At 36.2% G+C, this 20,346-nt stretch overlaps 3 protein-coding genes across 3 annotated transcripts; all 3 read right to left on the bottom strand.

The window, feature by feature from the left end:
• Positions 1–1,511: 1,511 nt before the first annotated feature.
• On the bottom strand, positions 1,512–2,481 carry LOC109454255 (taste receptor type 2 member 46). Its single transcript, XM_019744707.2, has one exon. The coding sequence runs from the start codon at positions 2,479–2,481 to the stop codon at positions 1,582–1,584; it is 900 nt and encodes a 299-aa protein (XP_019600266.2). The 3' UTR covers positions 1,512–1,581.
• Positions 2,482–11,165: 8,684 nt separating this feature from the next.
• Positions 11,166–12,083, bottom strand: LOC109454236 (taste receptor type 2 member 42). The gene has a single exon (XM_019744686.2). The coding sequence runs from the start codon at positions 12,081–12,083 to the stop codon at positions 11,166–11,168; it is 918 nt and encodes a 305-aa protein (XP_019600245.2).
• Positions 12,084–17,943: 5,860 nt separating this feature from the next.
• Positions 17,944–19,774, bottom strand: LOC109454250 (putative taste receptor type 2 member 33). The gene is given in 1 exon segment (XM_019744703.2): positions 17,944–19,774. A coding segment is annotated over 1 exon segment (915 nt). The 3' UTR covers positions 17,944–18,859.
• Positions 19,775–20,346: the final 572 nt, after the last annotated feature.

Raw genomic sequence — 20,346 nt, 5'->3', positions numbered from 1 at the left:
AAATGCTTCTTCTCATATATACCTGTCGCTTCAACTGGAAAACAGAACCAAAAAAATCATGCAATTTGCAGGTTTTGTGATGTTTCATTTTAATTCTTTCTCAGCTTTATTACAGTTCATTCATTCACTTATCCATTGACTTAGTCACCAAAAAAAGTCACTTTTGACCACTTATTCTATAGGCTGGCTTATAGGGCCTGGGAATGAGCAGTAAACAAAACAGATGTGATCCATACTTTTTTGATGCTTACATTGTACTGGGGAAGATACATGATAAAAAAGAACAAATCAGATGTGGAGATGATTTATTTTAAAGTTTGAAAATGTTAAAATTTCATAACCTAAGAATTCATACAGTCAAGTAGAATTCAAGTTGTTGAGCAAGATTATACATTCTTTCTTGTAATAAACTTGCTATCAATTAATATGCCAATACTATTTCTCCAATTTCATTGCTTTCCAAAGATTACAATAAAAAATCTTTAAGACATCCCCAATAATCATTATACAGACTTAATCAATGCCATTTTAATATCTGCATAAATGTTCATTGAAATGAATACTATAATTTCTTTACTGTTCTTATAGTGGATAGTGTTTTAGATGGGGAAAATTTGAGTCTTCTTATCTGAAGTTTAAAAGGAATTTTAAGAATGGAAGATGTAGGAGATGTTTGGCAATTTAATGCCCAGGAGTGATATAGGAGAACACTGAATTGCATGATATTTGATCTCAATTGCAAAAACAATCTTCCTTAATTCAAACACTAGAAAAAAATGACTTTCCTAATAGTATGAAATCTTATAACAGCATTTTAAAAGGTCACGATCATGTTTCTTTCATCTTTATCTCTATGGTAGAATTTGATTTTTTTCTAAACTTTTCACCTACTTGTATCAAATCAAATATTCCTTAGTACTGTTTATGGTATGCATATACAGAATTTACTCTAAATGTGTTTGTCATTCTTGTGTACACCTTTCTTAACAAAAGTTCTGATTGCCAGCTATTACCCATGAAGTAAGAATTTATGATTGAATAAAATCTATCTCAAACATCTATCCTCAATTTGTGATTTAGAATTGAATATCCTTACATACAAAACATCAAAGGTCCTGACGCTAATCAAAACATACTGTGGTACAATTGACAATAAAAAATAACAATGATTTCCTCAAGTAAATTGTCAGTTCTTAAAAATGCATAACTGTACATCATAAATTTCTCATTTGGAACATGATAACATAGACTATGTATGTGGAAATATACATGGCTTCATATACTGAGGAATTTCTCACAATATTTTGTATAATTAGATTGATATCTGAAAAAATTGGTTGAGTATGTTATTTCTAATTTTTATTATATTTTTCATACATACACATGTGCATATACTTTTATGTGGTAAGTTTAGATAAGACATTTCTAGGCAAACATTTGAAAATTATCCAGTTACATACACTATGGAAAAAAAACATTAGAAAGTATAAAATGCTAAAGTCTCCCTAACTTTGTTTTCTGCTCGAACAAAATGATGCCCATTTTATTGATCTATGATGTTGAAGGTTTCCATTCTTTCAGTCAGCACCTTACCTGCCACAAAAGTGAGAGAAAGTCCTGTTTCAGCTTCTTGTTTCCCCAAATCACGATAAATGAATGGCCTGAAGGATAGAGAGCTGCAAAGACCTGACCCCACAGGAAGGTTGGTTCATACTGCAGACTACAAAAACTCCAAGTTGAGATGATTGAAGCCAGGATGTAAATAGCAAAAAGCAAGAGAAAGGAGATCACAGTTTGCATGGCTCTTATGTGGACCTTGGTGCTGGGATCTCGGGATCCTTTGCCACTGAGCTGCATCTTCTTGAGATGTTTCCACAGGGAGAAGATTAACAGCACAAAAGATGTCAGGGACGTAGTAAAGGGTATCACGTTTCCTAGCGTGAATAAAGTCCTATCTGCAAATTGCATGATGTCCCTCAATTTGGTCTTCCAAGTGATGTTTCCTTCATATTCAGTCATCGCCATGTATCCTTCTACACTCATCACTGCAAGCTGAAAAACCAAGAAGACGAAAGTTCCCAACAGTATCATGAGAATTACTCTTTTAACTTTCCACTTCAGTTGAAGAAAAAGAAGGCTTGAGAAATTGGCTATCTTGAGCAAATAAAATATGCTGAGGCTAGTAGCAAGCCAGATGCTAAAATGGTTGCTTATCGTCCAGGCCATATAAATAACAATTCTTACTTCAAAACTATAAAAAGGTGGATTAAACACAATTGCAAACCAATTTATCACTATTATCCAGAGCAAGCCTATCCTGGAGACCGCCAGAGCAGTGAGAATTTGATGAGCTAAGGAGATCTTTTGTCTCTTGACCCAGTCAATGCAGTTCACCAGTGCTATGAAGATATTGGCAAAATTTCCAAGAACAAATTCTGCTACTACTAAGATGGAAAGAATGATCTGTAGTAAACTTACCATGTCTAGAAATAAAAAATGCTAAGTTTAATATCTTTGGTCATGATTCCTTTAATATTCTGCAACTTAAGTCCTACGTATGGCTGATCTTGAAAGTCATAAAATTCTTGTCTCCATTAAATTCTGTGACGGGATGTCAAGCAGGAAATTTCCAGAATAAGGTAATGAAGGACTTCAGTGATGTCTTTATGAAAAACATTGTTATTCCCCTAACAGCTCAAACTAAGTCCTGTTCGTATACTTTATGTCCTAGTGTAAGCTGGAATGTTTCATAACAGATGTTGAAGTGAAAGCTGAATTCTCATTTGCTAACATGCAAATAAAGACACTATTCTATTTCATTGTTGTGCAATGTTCTTTGTTTAACCTCTCCATACTTTGTGTTCAAGTTTTTCATTAGTATAATTTGAAAACCTAGTACACTGACTGTACAGTGAAGGGTAAATTATTAGATGAAGCTTGGTCATAGATAGAATCATCATCACTATGGATTTTTGTTTTTAGTCAGATTTATGTAGCAAGAATCCAAGTTTTTCCTATTAAAGCAGCTTTTCTTGGGAATCCCAGGAAGGCCAATATTCATTCAGGGTTAGCTCCTGATAACTAACATTTCAGTATAATTTCATTATTTATAAAGTTATTAACACACACACACACACACACACACACACACACACACACGTCATGGATGAAAATAATTACCGTCCCATAATTTCAGAAATGGAAAATGTCTCCAGGAGGTCATCTAGGTTTAAATCCTCAGAAACTTCTAAAGAACATGTGATTTCCAGTGTAGAGTCTAGACTTCCCTGTATGTGAATATTCAGTTTTATATTTCTCTGTTTAATTCACTTCTGACTCCTTAATATTTTTAAGATTAATAAATGTTAAAATCAGCCCTTACCCTTGGATTTTATGCAGTTTTTATATTATAATTGTTTTTAGAGGAGGATCTTAGAGCAGTACTGCTAGGAAGGAAAATCCAGATTCTCTGCTTCATATGTTTCTGCTCAGACTCTTTTAAAATTACTCTCTGCCTCAGTATAATGCAGATGATAATATTATCCTGTTTGGGTGGTCTTTGTGAGGAGTAAGTGTACTATCTGTGCAGAGTGCTCTCAATGTGCTTGTCTGGGACAGACCAAGCAGGCATCCAGGATTGTTGTGCATTAGATCCTGTGTTGTTTGATACTTCAGAGTTAACCAGGGAGAATTTCCACTTATGAGTACAATGTAGCAGTTGAAAAAGGAAAGATTTCCTCCTGCAACAACTAGAGTAAGGGTAATAAATTGTCAAAATTCTTTCAAATGCATCACAGAGCTGTGTTAGGAAGGAGGACCAATGAACTAAAATCCAGGTAAGAGGGGAGTCTTTTTAGATGAAGAGATAATCTATATATTCAATGCAATCCCTATCAAATCCCAGAAGACTATTTTACAGAAACTGAAAAATATTCCTAAAATGTGTATGGAAATACAAAGCACTCAGAATAGCCAAAATAATTTTTTTTAAATAACAAAGTTGGAGTACTACAGTTCCTGATTTCAAAGGTTGCCACAAAGCTACATTAATCAAGATAGTCTAGTACTCATACAAGAGTAGAACTCTGCAACCATGAACCACAATTGAAGTTCAGAAATTCAAATCATCATCGTCAAATGATTTTTAAAAAGGTACTATGTTGATTAATGGGGAAATGATCTGTCTGGGTTTTTTTTTTTTTGTTTTTTACAAGTGATGCTGGGAAAATTGGACATCCACATGCATAAATTGAATTTAGACCCTTATTTCATTCCATATGCAACAAAACTTAAATTGACCCTAGATTTAAATGGAAGAGATAAATCAATAAAACTTTTAGAGTAAAATATAGGAGAAAACTTTTGTATACTTGGGTTACAGTGATACTCTACCAGCAGCATAATGCATAAAATTTTAAAATTAATAAACTAGATACATCAAAATAGAAAATACATACGTGAAATACATATCTGATTGTAAGAACGAACAGCTACAGTAATTAAGTCAATCTGTGGGACTATTGTTTGCTCTTGCAGATAGATCAATGGCTAGAACAGAGTGTCTAGTGATAGACTCACACATGTATGGTGAGATCATTTTCAACAAAGGAACCAAAACAATTCAATGGGAAATACATTCTCTTCAAAAATTGATGCTGGGAAGCTGAATGACAGTACGGAAAAATGAACTTCAACCCTTATCTCACATCATACAAAAAAACTAGTTTGAGGTGATCATGGAACTAAATATAACATATAAAATAATAAACCTTCTGAAAAACTGATGTTTTTATAACTTTGAGTTGCTTAGCTAGGACACAAACCCCTAAACAAAAAAGAAAGTAATAAATTAACCTTCATGAAAAGACACTATCAAGAAAATGAAAATGTTTTCCATGGAATGGGAGCTATATGTATAAAATTGAGGATCATCATATGAAGCGATTTCAATGTTCCCAAAAGTTAATCCTGCCATGAGCGCCCTGTAGGTTTAAAACCATTGATGAGACTCACTAAAAGCTGCTTGACTAGTACAGAAGAGGTTTTTCGTGAACGTACACAACTAGGGCATCTTAACACCTCTGCTTTTCAATACGTCTTTTAAGTACAAAAATCACATTATACTAATGTAGCAACAATGCATTCATATTACTTTCATCAGGATACATATATATAATACATCTATATAAACAAATGACTATCTTTTTATGTATCGTGTACACTAAACACTCCTTCCACTCTATACTAAGAAAACATACATCTCAATTTAAGGAAGGTAAGGAAAATATTTCACACACCTTTAACAAAAGAAAATATAATACATTAATAAAAAGATACTGAATATCGTTACACATAAAGAAAATGAAAATGAAAATTACAATGAAATACCACTTCAAGCCCACTAGAATGCTAAAATTGACCATGCCAGATTTTGGAAATGATATGAAGCAACTGGAAATTTCTGCTATGAGTGCAAAAGAATACAGCCATTTTGGAGAATCGTTTCATAGTTTCTGATACAGCGAAACACACATATTTCCTACTATTTCACTCTTGTGTGGTTAATTACCCAAGATAAATAAAACACATGTCCACAGCAAGACTTGCAGAAGAATGTTAATAGTAGCTTTATTCACTGGAGCCCAAAACTGGAAATAATGTAAATATACAGAAAGAGGAATACAAACTAACAAATTGTGGAATATTCATACAATGAAGTACTGCTCAGCAGTAAAAGAAATTAACTACTCAGATACACAGCAGTGTGAATTAGTCTCAAAAAATTATGATGATTGAAAAAAAGCAAGACAAAAAAAGAGTACATACTCTTTATGAAAAAATATGATTTCATTTATATTAACTCCTAAAAGGCAAAACTAAGACAGCACAAAAGTGGTTGTCTGAAATCTAACTGCAAAAGAGCATAAAATACATTTTGGGATGACAAAATTATTCTATATCTTGATTTTGATTAATATTTCAAGGGTGTATACATTGTTAAATCTCATCAAATTATACATTAAAGTGAGAACATTTCCCTACATGTAAATTGTCCTTCATTAAAGTGAATTTAAAATTAAGTAAAATAAATAAAAACTTTAAAATGAGGGCAAATCAACCTTTTTAGGCTAACAAAATCTTAGCAAGACTTCACTGATGGAAATTCTAAACGGTGCTCTTCAAGTAGAAGGAATCTGACCCCAGATGGAAAGTCAGAGTTATGGAACTGGACTTACCATCTGTTGTTTTCCCCTCTGTGTTTCTCTTTTCTTTCTTAAACCTGTGTTTTGATTTGTTTCTGAATGTTGGCCAAGTTGGTTCTGGTTCTGGTTTGTGCACTGCCAATATATCATTCATTTTGCGGCAGCTGTGATTTGGTTTACAGACCCTACAGTGGTCCCAATGATTACTGCTCCCTGATGTTCACCTCCTGTATAATTTCCTCCCCGTTAGTGTGAGCTGGACCTGTGACTCCTACTGCACCGCCTTTTCTCTCCCAGCTGCACCTATGGCCTGATGGAGAGTTCCTTATTATAGTTTGACAGAGGAGAAGGAGACTCGGGCCTGGTTTACAGATGGTTCTGCACGATATGCAGGTGACATCCACAAGTGGACAGCTACAGCACTACAGCCCCTTTCTGGGACATCCCCAAAGGACAGTGGTGAAGGGAAATCCTCCTCGTGGGCAGAATTTTGACGATCGAACCTGGTTGTTCACTTTACTTGGAAGGAGAAGTGGACAGACGTGCAATTACATACCGACTCATGGACTGCAGCCAATGGTTTGGCTGCATGGTCAGGGACTTGGAAGGAACATGACTGTAAAATTAGTGACAAAGGAATTTGAGAAAGAGGTATGTGGACATACCTCTCTGAATGGGCAAAAATTGCAGAGATTATTGGTGTCCCATGTGAATGTTCACCTAAGAGTGACTTCAGCAGAGGAGAATTTTAATAAACAAGTGGATAAGACCTGTTCTGTCCTCTTTCCCCAACCACCCCTGCCATCACCCAACGGGCTCATGAATAACGTGATCAAAGTGGCAGGAAAAAAGATTATGCATAGGCTCAGCAACATGAATTTCCAAGCACAAAGGCCGATTTGGCTATGACTACTGCTGAATGCCCAATCTTCCAGTATCAGAGACCAACCCTGAATTCCAGATATGGCACCATTCTCAGAGGTGATAAGCCAGTTCCCTGGTGGCAGGTTGATTACATGGGACTGCTTTCATCATGGAGAAGGCAAAGTTTTGTTCTTACTGGAACAGATGCTTATTCTGGATATGGATTTGCTTTCCCTGCATACTTCTTCCAAAACTAACACCCATGCATTTACAGAAAGCCTTATCCACTACCAAGGAACTGACTTCACAACAAGGGAAGTGTGGCAGTGGGCCCATGCTCACTGAATTCACTGATCTTACCAAGACCCCCAGCATCCTGAAGTACCTGACTTGACAGAAAGGTGGAATGGCCTTTTGAAGACTCAGTTACAGCGCCATGTAGGTGGCACTATCTTGCAGAACGAGAGCAGGATTCTCCAGAAAGATATGTATGCTCGGAATCAGCATCCAATATTCAGAGGGTGCCAAAAAAAATGTATACACATTTGAAGAAAAGAAAAAAACTGTATTAAAATTGTAATACTCAACATATACCAATAACAAAAGATGAATACAAGTCATGTGTATACATTTTTTTGGCACCTCTTGCATGGTGCTGTTTCTCCAGTTGCCAGGATTCACAGGTGCATGAATCAAGAGGTGGAAATGAGAGTGTCAACACTCACTCTTACCCCTAATAACCCAATAGCAAAATTTCTGTTTCCTGTTCCCACGACCTGATGTTCTGCTGGCCTGGAGATTATTTTACAAAGGGAGGAATGCTTCTACCAGGAGACACAACAATGATTCCGTTGAACTGGAAGTTAAGACCGCCACCCAACCACTTTGGACTCCACATACCTTTAACTCAGGACGCAAAGAAGGGAGATACTGTGCTGGCTGGGGTAATTGTTCTTGACTGCAAAGGGGAAATTGGACACCATGATGGAGGTTAGAAAGAATACGTCTGGAATATAGAAATCCCTTTGGGAGTCTCTTTGTATTACCATGGCCTATGATTTATGTTAGAAACAGTCTGTTGTACTTCTCCTATAAATCATCTTCTATGGGGAAACTGAATCAAACAGTCATAACACCAAGAGCTTACAGAACGCTTTTTAAATTTTTATTAGTGTTAACAAGAAAATGATGACAATTCCCTTCTTTTCCCAAACCGTGGTCACAGAGTAGATAAAATCATGGTCTAGTCACATTCCACTAAGGTGAAAGAAACTGGTAATGAATGTAACATGACTCATTTTTCTTGGGTGGCAGTCTGTCTATTTCTAGGTCACCACCGCGAGCTCTCATTATGGGGAAAGTTAAGGAGCAGAACTTGACCTCAAAATATAATTCAAAGAACCAAAATATAACATTTCAATCATAGGGACAGTATCCTATTCCATGACTTATTTTTTCAGTAGTTCTTTTATATTTACTCTACTTCTAATGTTAGAAATAGAGCTCTGTGCCTTAACGCTGTGATTTTAAGATCATCCATAAATAATTTGCTCTAGTAATACATGTAAAACTAAAGAACACTCCTTTTATAAATGTAGTCAGCTTGACTTGAACTTTGCTATATACTAAGGTAAGTTACCCATAATGATCTTTAAGAAATTACTTGGACATTGTCCAACTTATTTGTGTAAACATTGGAAATATAAATCATTAATGAGATTGAGATGATGATGATGATGATGATGATGATGATGATGATGATGATGATGGCAGCTAAATGAGAAATCTCTTTAACTGTGGGAGACTAACATAGCTATTTCTTCATTCAGTTTTCGGAGTGGTGGAGTTCACTGTGATAGGAGAACACTACCAATCTTCTCTTCTTTATGGACTGACTTATGCTACTTACATTATTCTCAGCATCAGGGCTAGCTTGAAAGAACAACTTCACCTAAAACTTCATCAAGAGTAACTTAAAAACAAAATATTTCTCATGATTTATTTACCATCTTTCTTTCACTACATTCTAAAAATTATGGCAAAAGTGAACTGAAAGAGTACTTTGCTTTTATAGCATTTTCATATGGACATGTACACGTCCTGCATGTAAAAATAGAGCATATAAACTTTCTTTTGCATTTTAATAGCATCATTAGCAAGAAAAATTCTCCCACCTGTTTATTTGCATCCCAGCTACTGTGATTAAATCTGGGTTATTTTATTACAGTAGTCAAAGTACCCCTACAATACACAAACATATCAAAACATTACACTGAATATGTATTATGTCTTAACAAATTTGCCTTTCTATGTCTATATCTCGTTTCTATACACAGGGACTAAGAAATTTATAGATCTAATTTGTTCTTTTTCATTTTTGTATGGTACCCTGTTGTGTCAGTATGCATAATTTCCTTCTTCATTTTATGATTGATGGGCATTCGTATGACTTCCCAATTTTAGCTATTAAGAACAATAGTAGCATGCACATTTTTACATGTACATCCTGGTGCACATAGACCAAAGATTCTCTAGTATAAAAAATAGGAGTACAATTAATGGGTCTTAGGATATACATCTTCACCTTAAACACATAATGCCATAACGTTACACAGAGTTGTTTTATCAATTCCCAATCCTATGAATAATGTAGAAAATTCCCACTGCATCATCAGACCCTTTCCAAAATTAGAAACATCAGACTAATATTTACATTTTTATATTTATACAAAGTATTATTACACTTGTATTATACTTTAACATTTCACAATATTTTTCTCTTCTAATTTCAAATTTATCTTTAGTTGGACAAGTTTGTGTTACTTTTTTCCCTTTATGTGTCTGTAATTTCATATTCATTTATTCATATCACATTTTTGTATGTTTATTGATGTTCCATTATATAGTTTTATAACCTTTCTTCTTCATGTCTCAAATATTCTCTTGTTACCAGCAAGTGTTATTATAGCAGAGATATTTCTTTTAATTCAATATTATGTCAGATCACTTTGAGAAAATATAATTACTTAGAGGCATGTTAGTTCTGTTTAACAAAACCTAAAAGGGGAGACCACTTCATGGACTGTGTAGAGGGGTGACCTACTGTGCTGTGCACCTGAAGCTCGAGCTGAATAATATTGATTGTCAATTATAACACAGACACACACACACACACACACACACACACACACACACACACACACATATATATACACGAGGCCAGACAATTAAATTCACAAACTCATCCTAGAAAAAGTGCTACATACCTCATTGTTGAAGATCACTACAGTCACTTTCGAAGGACTCCCCTTGGGAAGCTATGCACCGACACCAGTGCCTAGTCCACCCTTCAAAGCAATTCTGGAACTCTTTTTCTGGAATGGCCACCAGAGCTGTTGTCATATTACCCTTTGATGTCCTGAATGTCATCAAAATGTCTTGCTTCCTTTCAATATTTCCTTTATCTTCGGGTAAAGAAAGAAGTCATTGGGGACCAGATCAGGTGAGTAGGGAGGGTGTTCCAATACAGTTATTTGTTTACTATCTAAAAACTCCCTCGCAGACAGTGCCGTGTGAGCTGGTGCATTGTCGTGATGCAAGAGCCATGAATTGTTGGTGAAAAGTTCAGATCGTTTCGTCTGTTTCACGCAGCCTTTTCAGCACTTCCAAATAATAAACTTGTTTAACTGTTTGTCCAGTTGGTACAAATTCATAATGAATAATCCCTCTGATATCAAAGAATGTTAGTAACATCATTGCAACAAGTTCACAAGCTCCATTGTCTTGGGATGTGGAATACAGCATAGGGAGTATAGTCAGTGGGATTGTAACACCTATATACGATGTCAGAGGGGTAGTAGATTGGGGGGAAGGGGTTATCACTTTGTGAGGTCTGTAAATGTCTAACTATTACTTTTTTTGTACACCTGAGACTAATAAAAAAAAAGAAATAATCTGTATTTTTTAAAAATTTTACATTAAATACAATTCATAAATTCAAAAAAAAACCTAGAAGGACTAACGAAAAAATGTTGAAATTGAAAATGAACATACAACATTTTCTATTAAGGTATTGTCCCGTAGAATACAAAAGTTCTTTCAAATTATGTCTATGAACCTAAAAGTTTTGTTTCTCTCAAAGAATTTAAAATGCCGCAGTAGTCTCCAGGCGATTTGTCTTAGCTTGCTATTTCCCCAAATTAGAATAAATGAGTGGCCTGAGGGAAAGATAGTTGAAATCACCAAGAAAAGCATCACGACCTGATACTGCTGTACCTTAATGGAGACCCCATTTGCTAGTAGAATGGAAATATTATAAATGATGAAGAGGAGGAGGAAGCTTGTCACCATTTTCATGGCCCTTCTGTGAGCCTCTGTGCTAGAGTCCCTCCCTGTCAGGTTGAGCTGTAAGTTCTTGGTGTGTCTCACCAAGGACAGAAATAGAAGAAGCAAAGAGATTAGCGACAGGAGAAAGGGGATAACATAGGTCAAGCTAAGAAAAAGAATTTTAAGATAGAAAATTGTATTTACATCTAAATGCAAAGTCATGTTTCTTTCAGATGCTCCGTAGATATTCATCCACCACTCACTAACAGTATTCTGTATTAAGAGGTTAATAAGCAACAGGAAGAAAGACCCCAGGAAAAGCCCAAGAACCCCTCCGTTCACTCTCCACTTCAGCCAGATAAAAAAGAAGTGGGAGAAATTGGCTATCTTAAGGAAGTAGAAAATGCTTAGGCAGGTGGCAAACCAAGTAGTTAAGTGATTAGTTAGTGTCCAAAGAAGAGTCACCACTTTTGCTAGATTAGTGGTAGCATACAGATGTGGAAATAACCCCATTATAAATACATCCAATAGTATTACCCACAGTTGAATGATTCTGGACACAGCCAAACCAGTGAGGATTAAATCGGCTGAGGAGACCTTCCCATTCTTGGCCCATTCGATGCAGTTTACCAGTCCAATGAACCCATTTCCCAGAATTCCAAAGATGAGTTCTCCTGTTGCCACAACCATCAAGGAGACCCTCATTCCAAATAACATTTTTATAAAAATATTTCTAACGTTGAGTCTCACTGACAGCTTTGTAGTTAAACAGTTGCAGATGGAAATCCATTTATGATGCTTTCTGTAAATGTTTTCCTCATAATTCCAGAAAGGGCAACCAAAATTCTGCCATGTGATCTAGTTGGAGAGAGCTTCACAAAAATATAGTTCTACTTATATTGTAATTCGAGTTCTAAACCAAACAGTTCTGTTAAGAGACACAAAGTTTCACGAATACCTATCGTATTATATACAGTAGCTACTACATAATTTCCAGAGTAATGATATCCACTTATCCTGGAACCAGCTGCAAATTTCCATTTGTGCCACTGACAGGATGAAGTCAAATACGCAAACATGCAAATATAAGAGAGATTATTTTCCACTAATTTGTACTTTCATCTTCCTGATCCATACATTTAAATGTAACTATTTTAAATTTTGAATAGAAACGGTTAGAGAAAATCTTTGTTATTCAGTCATTATTTGTTACTCATCAATAAGATCCTTTTACCTATCAAGTATTTTTGTTGATAAAATTTTATTTATAGAAATAATTTATTACAGTTATTTCTGGTTCAAAGAGCACAGCCATGTCCTACAACAAATTACTAAAGATAATTAGTATGTGATATTGTGGAAACTAACACAGAAGTTATAAGTGGAGTATACTGGGAATATACATGAGGCTACAAATGCTGCAATGCAGAATCAATTAAACTTGAATTATTTAGAACTTATGAGGAAATAGAGAAACAAATTGATGTAAAGGTGTGTCAAATTACCAAAGTGATAAGAACAAGCTATGGCATTCTTCTAAACAGAGGAACTTCTTTTGTTTTGCAATAACTTATTGGCTATTCCAATTGAAATGCTACTAAGTGCCCTCCAACATATGTTTTCATCTTCTTTTGGGGCGATAGAGTGACTATATTTTCAGCCTCCTTTAATAGCTGTTTGTGGCAATGTGACTGAATCTGAACAATGTGTTGTGAGTGAAAATTATGGGCATCATTTACAGGTCCTTCCCCCCAAAAAATGTCCCTGGGCATATTCTTCATTTATTTTTTCTTTTTATTATTTTTTCTTAAAGTTTTAAAGTACAATTAGAAGGTTTATGATACAAAGTCCCCTCCTACTTTTCCATTAGTTTTTGTTATATTTATGTTTTAAAACATATTTTTATTAAAATATAGCCAACATAATATTAGTTTGAGGTGTACACCATAGTTAGTCAACATTTACATACCTAAAGAAATGATCACCAGAATAAGTCCAGCAAACATCTGACACTGTACCACACTATCACAATATTATTGACTATATTCCCTATGCTGTATATTACATCCTCATGACTTATTTGCTTTACACCTGAAAATTTGGACCTATAATTAATTCACTTTACCTTTTCCCCCGTTTTTTAATTTTTCAAGTAGAGTTAACATTAAATATTATTTTATATTAATTTCATGTGTACAACATAGTGGTTAGACGTTTGTATAATTTAAGAAATGATCCCCCGATTAGTCTACCATATTTCCCCGAAAATAAGACCTTACCAGAAAATAAGCCCTAGCATGATTTTTCAGGATGACATCCCCTGAACATAAGCCCTAATGCGTCTTTTGGAGCAAAAATTAATATACGACCTGGTCTTAGTTTCGGGGAAACATGGTAGTATCCACCTGACACTATCCATAGTTCTTACCATATTGTTGACTATATTCCCTATGCTTTACTTTACATCCCCATGACTATTTTGTAACTACCAGAGTGTACTTCTTAATCCCTTTTTAAGGCTGCCTCCAACCCCCCCCCCATCTATCACATCAACAAATCTAGCAACCATCTGACACCAGACATAGTTATTACAATATTACTGACTATAATCCTTATGCTATACCCTACGTCCCCATGATTACTGTGCAACAACAAATTTGTACTGCTTTATCCCTTCCCCTTTTTGCACTCACCCTCAACCCCCCTCCCATCTGGTAACTATTAATATATTCTCTGTATCTATGAGTTTGTTTCTGTTTTGTTTATTTTGTTCTTTAGATTCCATATGTAAGGAAAAGTACATTGTGTCTGTCTTTCTCTCTTACACTACACTCATTGCAGTATCCTCCAAGTCCATCCATGCCACCAGAGAGGGCAAGAATCTGTTCCCTTTCATGGCCGAACAATATTCCATTGCATATATGTACTATCTCCTTTTTATCCATTCTTCTATTGACAGCCACCCAGGCTGTCTCCACATCTTGGCCATTGTAAACAATGCTGCAGTGAAACATATGGATGCACATGTCCCCTCAAAGTAGCATTTGCGTTTCTTCAGATAAATACCCTAAAATGGGATTACTGGGTCCTTCTCTTTTTCCCTTGTTATAGCCTTTGTTTTAAAATCTATTTTGGCTGGTATAACTATGGCTACCCCAACTTTCTTTGTGTTTTTTTCATTTCCATTTTCATGAAATATCTTTTTCCATCCCTTAACTTTCCATCTGCATTTTTCTTTCAATCTGAAGTGATTCTCTTGTAGGCAGAATATGTAAGTGTTTTGTTGTCTTCTTCATCCAGCCCTCCTGTGTCTTTTCAGTGGAGCATTTAATACATTTATATTTAAGGTAATTGTTGATAGATATGTAGTTATTGCCATTTTATTCAGAATTTCGATTTTCTTTTCCATCTTAAAGAAATCCCTCTAACATTACTCGTAAGCTGGTTCGGTGGAGATGAACTCCTTTAGCTTTTTCTTGTCTGAAAAGCTCTTTTTCTGTCCTTCATTCTAAATGACAGCTTTGCTGGGTAGAATAAGCTTGGCTGTAGGTCCTTGCTTTTCATCACATTGAATATTTTGTGCCAATCCCTTCTGGCCTGCAAAGTTTCTAGTGAGAAGTCAGCTGACAACCTAATAGGAGCTCTCTTGTAAGTTACTAGTTGACTTTCTCTTGCTGCATTTAGAATTTTCTCTGTCTTTAACCTTTGCCATTCTAATTATAATGTGTCTTGGTGTAGGCCTGTTTGGGTTCATCCTGTTTGAGAATCTCCATGCTTCCTGGACTTGTATGTCTGTTTCCTTCACCAGGTTAGGAAAGTTTTCAGTCATTATTTCTTCAAATGGATTCTCAAACCCTTGCTTTCTCTCTTCTCCTTCTGGTACACTATGATGAAGATGTTACACTTGATGTTGTCCCAGAGTCTCTTAAACTATCCTCATTTTTTGGAGTTCTTTTTTCTTTTTGCTATTCCGATTTGGTGTCTTCTGCTACCTTGTCTTCCAAATCGCTGATTCAATCCTCTGCTTGATTTAGTCAGCTGGTGAGTCCTTCTAGAGCTTTCTTCATTTCAGTTATTGTATTCTTCACTTCATACTGGTTCTTTTTTATGGTTTCTATGTCCTTTTTTATGTTTGCTATCTCTCTATTGAAATTCTGACTAAGTTCCTTGCGCATCCTGATAACCATTGTTTTGAACTCTGTCTCTGGTAGACGGTTTGCCTCCATTTCGTTTAGTTCTTTTTCTGAAGTTTTCTCCTGTTCTTTCATTTGGGAAGCATTTCTTTGTTTCCTCATTTTGGCTGCCTCTCTGTGTTTGTTACTATGTGTTAGGTAGATCTGCTATGTCTCCCAGTCTTGGCTGGGTGGCCTTATGTCTCCCTCATTGTGGCCAGTGGGGACCTGGCAGTCTCCCTGATCACCTGCTCTGGGTCCTCCACGAGTGTCCCTTATGTGGGTTGTGTGTGTTCTCCTGTTATACTTGAGCCTTGATTACTATTGGCACATCAGTGGGTGGTACTGACCCTCAGGCTGATTATCTGTAGGATTTGGCCACTTCCACAGCTTATAGGCTGCTGTGCGGGGGAGGGGCTTACCCCACTGAGTGAGATTTGCTACAGCAGACTCTGGTGCCTGTTGAGACTGTTCTTTGTGTATGCCATTTATGGGGCTAATTGAGTGGTGCTCTGCTCTGGTCTGATGCCAAACTCAAGTATGTTGGTTCTGGGGCCTCTTGGGGTAGGGGGGCTTTGGTGTAGCCCCAGGTCACCCATTGCCTGTGACTGGCTGAAGAGTACCTGGTAGGAACTACAAAGTGATCCATGGTTGGTCGCTGCCTATTCTGTACCTGGAGGCATATGGGAGAGGCCACACTGTGAACTGAGGACTGCTGCCACCCATACGTTGTCTGGGGTCACTCCACAAATAGTCAGGACACTCCAAGGTCTGCTGCCAGCTTCAGGCTCCCGTCAGCTTCAGTCACTGATAAAACCTCCAGTGATATGCCAGTTAAGCGAGGCAGGGTCTTGGTGAGTCAGCAGAGTGGAGCCTCAGAGCTCATCAGGCCAATCAGATTCAGCTTTGGCCTGTGGGCTTGGGCTCAACATAGGAAAGATGGTGCCTGCCCATTGCAGGAGAGAAGAACCCCACACTGGGAAAATGGGGACTGTCCCTCCAGTCCTTGCCCCAAAGTAACACAACTCAGTCTCTCCCTATATGTCTCCAATGCCCCCAGAGTCTCCATCCCTCCACCAGGGTGAGTGCCTGCATGGGCCCTTTAAGAGGATGTCTGGGTTTCCCACAGCCTTCCATCCTACCCAGACAGTCAGAATCCCCACTGTTTTTCACAGCCAGATGTTGTGAGTACTCCTCTTCCCAGCACCAGTACTCTGGGCTGGGGAGGTGGGTGTGGGGCTGGGGTCCCTTGTTCCTCCATGGGGAACCTCTGTGGCCAAGATATTTTTGCCCACCACACAGAGGTTTGGGGCTGAGCCATTTTGCGTCTCTGTCCCTCGTACCAGTCTTGATTTGGTTTCTTCTTTATATCCTTAGTTACAAAACTTCAGTTCAACTAGACTTCAGATGATTCTCCAGGTTGATTGTTCTATAATTTAGCTTTAATTTTAATGTGTTCATGGATGGAAGCCCACAGTTTATCTACTCTTCCACCTTGGATCTCCTCCCCTACCATAGATCTCCTCCCCAGGCATACTCTTCAGTAAGCCTTTCTTCCCCGCACCTGACCCCTCTGCTGTCTGGAATGAAGATGACTCCAAGGCAATCTTGGAAGCCATATATTCAAGATGGCAAACTTGTGTTCAGCCTGATTCCCTGGATAACTGCACAGAGAAGTCTCCTCAGATACATCAGTACTGTTAAAAAAAAAATACTAAATTTAGATTGTGTATGAGTCATTTTATGTATGGAGTCTATTTGTGACAGCAGTTCATTTATTCAGTCAAAGACAGTAATTGGAACTGAGTATGGTAGATTTGCTTAGAGGATTTGAATGATGAAGAAACAGGACCAGGAAATCTATGCCACCTGCAGATTTTATGTTGGGTTTTGTTTTCATTGGTTTTCCAGAACTAATGTAGTTTATTCATCCATGTATTTAGTCATTAGACTACCATTTTGACCCACTGTTGTATGGGCTGGCTTTTATGTCCTGAGGAGTCAGCAGGAAACAGGATCGACATGATCTGTGCATTACAGTGTTATATTCTACTGGGGTAGCACGTGATTGAAAAGATATAAATTAATCAGATGTGGGATAGATTTATCTTAAGGTTTAGATAATGTTGTTAAATTTTCATAATACTAAGAATTAATATAGATGTGTAAATTCAGTTGTTGAACAAGGTTATACATTTCATTCTTATAACAGAACTTGCTACCAAATTCATGTCAACACACTTTCTATTTCATCATTTTCCACAAGATTATAATAAAACATATCTTGAAGACATTTCTTATAATTACTACATAGACATCATAGATACCATGTTCATATATGCAGAAAGGTCATTGATTTAGGAACCATAATTTTTTACTATTCTTACTTTGAAGATAGGAGATTTGAGTATTCTTATCTGACGTTTAAAAGAAATTTTTAGGTAGCAAGACGAAGAGGACTGGCAATTCAGTGGCCCCGTGGTGGTTAAGGAAACTGAATAATTTGACATGAGTTTTTGATTTTAAAAAAGGTCTTCTTAATTAAAAAAAAATTTTTAAATGATTTTCTTAACTGCATATGGAAACATAATATTAAAAATGTCATTGTCATTTTTCTTTCCTCATTCCTATCATAGAACTTGATTTATTTCTAGCTTTCACCTACTTATATTAAATACAATAATATTTAGTACAACTTATTGTGCATATATATAATTCTAAATATGTCTGTCACTCTTTTTTTGTGTGCATCTTTTCTTAGCAACAATTCTGATTGCGCTCTATTATCCATGAAGAATTCATAATGGAATGTCTATCCAAACATCCATCCTCAGTGTGTGATTTAGAACTGAATATCCTTATCACCCAAAAGATTGGATTTCAAACAATAAAATCTAAGCACACTGTAGTATGTGTGTGATACTAAGTACAGTGGAAAATAGCAATGATTTCTAACATAATTTATCAGTCCCTAAAAAAGCATAAATATAGATCAAAAATTCTTCAATTGCAAGATATATGTGAAATACTCATGGCCTCATAATCCTGAAGAATTTCTTACAATGTTTTGTAAAATTAGATTGCTTACCTGAAAATAATAGTATAGTAACCTTATAGTCTTTCTTGTATTTTTCATAAACATACATACATACATATTTTTGTGATAAGCTTAGGTAAAAGATTTTCTAGGTAAATCTTACCCAATTATATACACATTAGGAAAAATAGTAGGAAGTACAAAATATTACAGACTCTGTCAGTTTGTTTTCTGCTAGAAGATACCTGATGCCCACCTTATTTCCTTTCTTTCAGCTGGCATTTCACCTGCCACAGAAATGACAGGAAGGCTTGTCTTAGTTTCTTGTTTCCCCAAATCAGGATAAATGAATGGCATGAAGGATACAAGATTCCAAGAGCCTCGCAAAGCATGAAAAATGGCTTGTTCTGCAGAGTATTAGAACTCCAAACTGAGACCATTAGAGTCACAAAGTAAATAGCAAAAAGCAAGAAAAAGGAGATCACAGTTTGCATGGCTTTGATGTGGACTTTGGTGCTGGGATCTTGGGATCCTTTGCCACTGAACTGCGTCTTCTTGAGATGTTTCCACAGGGAGAAGATTAACAACACAAAAGATGTCAGAGACATAGTAAAGGGTATGACATTTGTTAGTGTGACTTCAGTCATATTTGAAAGATGCACAATGTCCCTCAATTTGGTCTTCCAAGTGATGTTTCCTTCATATTCATTCCTCTGCATTGTTTCATCTGTGCTCATGACCACAATACGAAAAACCAGGAAGACCAAAGTTCCCAACAGTATCATGAGAATTACTCTTTTAACTTTCCACTTTAGGTGAAGAAAAAGAAGGCTAGAGAAATTGGCTATCTTGAGCAAATAAAATATGCTGAGGCTAGTAGCAAGCCAGATGCTAAAATGGTTGCTTACTGACCAGACAATACAAACAATATTTCTTACTTCTAAACTGTATAAAGCTGGATTAAACACAGTTGCATACCAATTTATCACTATTATCCAGAGCAAACCTATCCTGGAGACCGCCAGAGCAGTGAGAATTTGATGAGCTGAAGAGATCTTTTATTTCTTGACCCAGTCAATGCAGTTCACCAGTGCTATGAAGACATTGGCAAAATTTCTAAGAACAAACCCTGTCATTACTAGGATGGTAAAAATGTTTGGTAGTAAAGCCATCGTGTCTAAAAAGAAAAGAAAAAAGGCCCAATCTAATATCACTGGTTCAGATTCATTTAATATTCCGACCTTAAGTTCTATGTGCAGCTGATTTCTAAATTTGCAGTAAAGTTCTTTTTTCTTTTCAATTCTGTGACCAATGTCAATCAGGGAAGCATCAGGCCATGCTTAATAGATGAATTCAGTGCTGTCTTTATTAAAAAAAAAAATTCCCTTATAGCTCAAATTGACTCTTATTCATATAGTGTATGTACCTGCCATGAGCTTGATTTCAAAACTGATGTTGAAGTAAAAGCTGAATTCTTATTTGCTAGCATGCAAATAAAGACATATTGTTTTGCTATTTTTCCTTGTTTAACCTCTCCATAATTTGTGTTCACCAACATTAATTTTTTGTTAGTAAAATTTTAAAACCCAATACATAGAACATACAGTGAATGTCTAAACTATTACATAGAGCTTGGTCATAACTAGGATGATCATCACTATGGATTATTTTTCTTTTTATACCAGAATTATGTAGAAACTATTAAAATTTTTCCTATCAAAGGTATCTAAAATTTTCTTGGGAC

The sequence above is a fragment of the Rhinolophus sinicus genome, linkage group LG02 (genome assembly GCF_036562045.2).
Source record: "Rhinolophus sinicus isolate RSC01 linkage group LG02, ASM3656204v1, whole genome shotgun sequence".
NCBI lineage: Eukaryota > Metazoa > Chordata > Mammalia > Chiroptera > Rhinolophidae > Rhinolophus > Rhinolophus sinicus.
The sequence above is the reverse complement of the archived record's forward strand: the minus strand, read 5'-3'. Positions and strand labels throughout refer to the sequence as shown.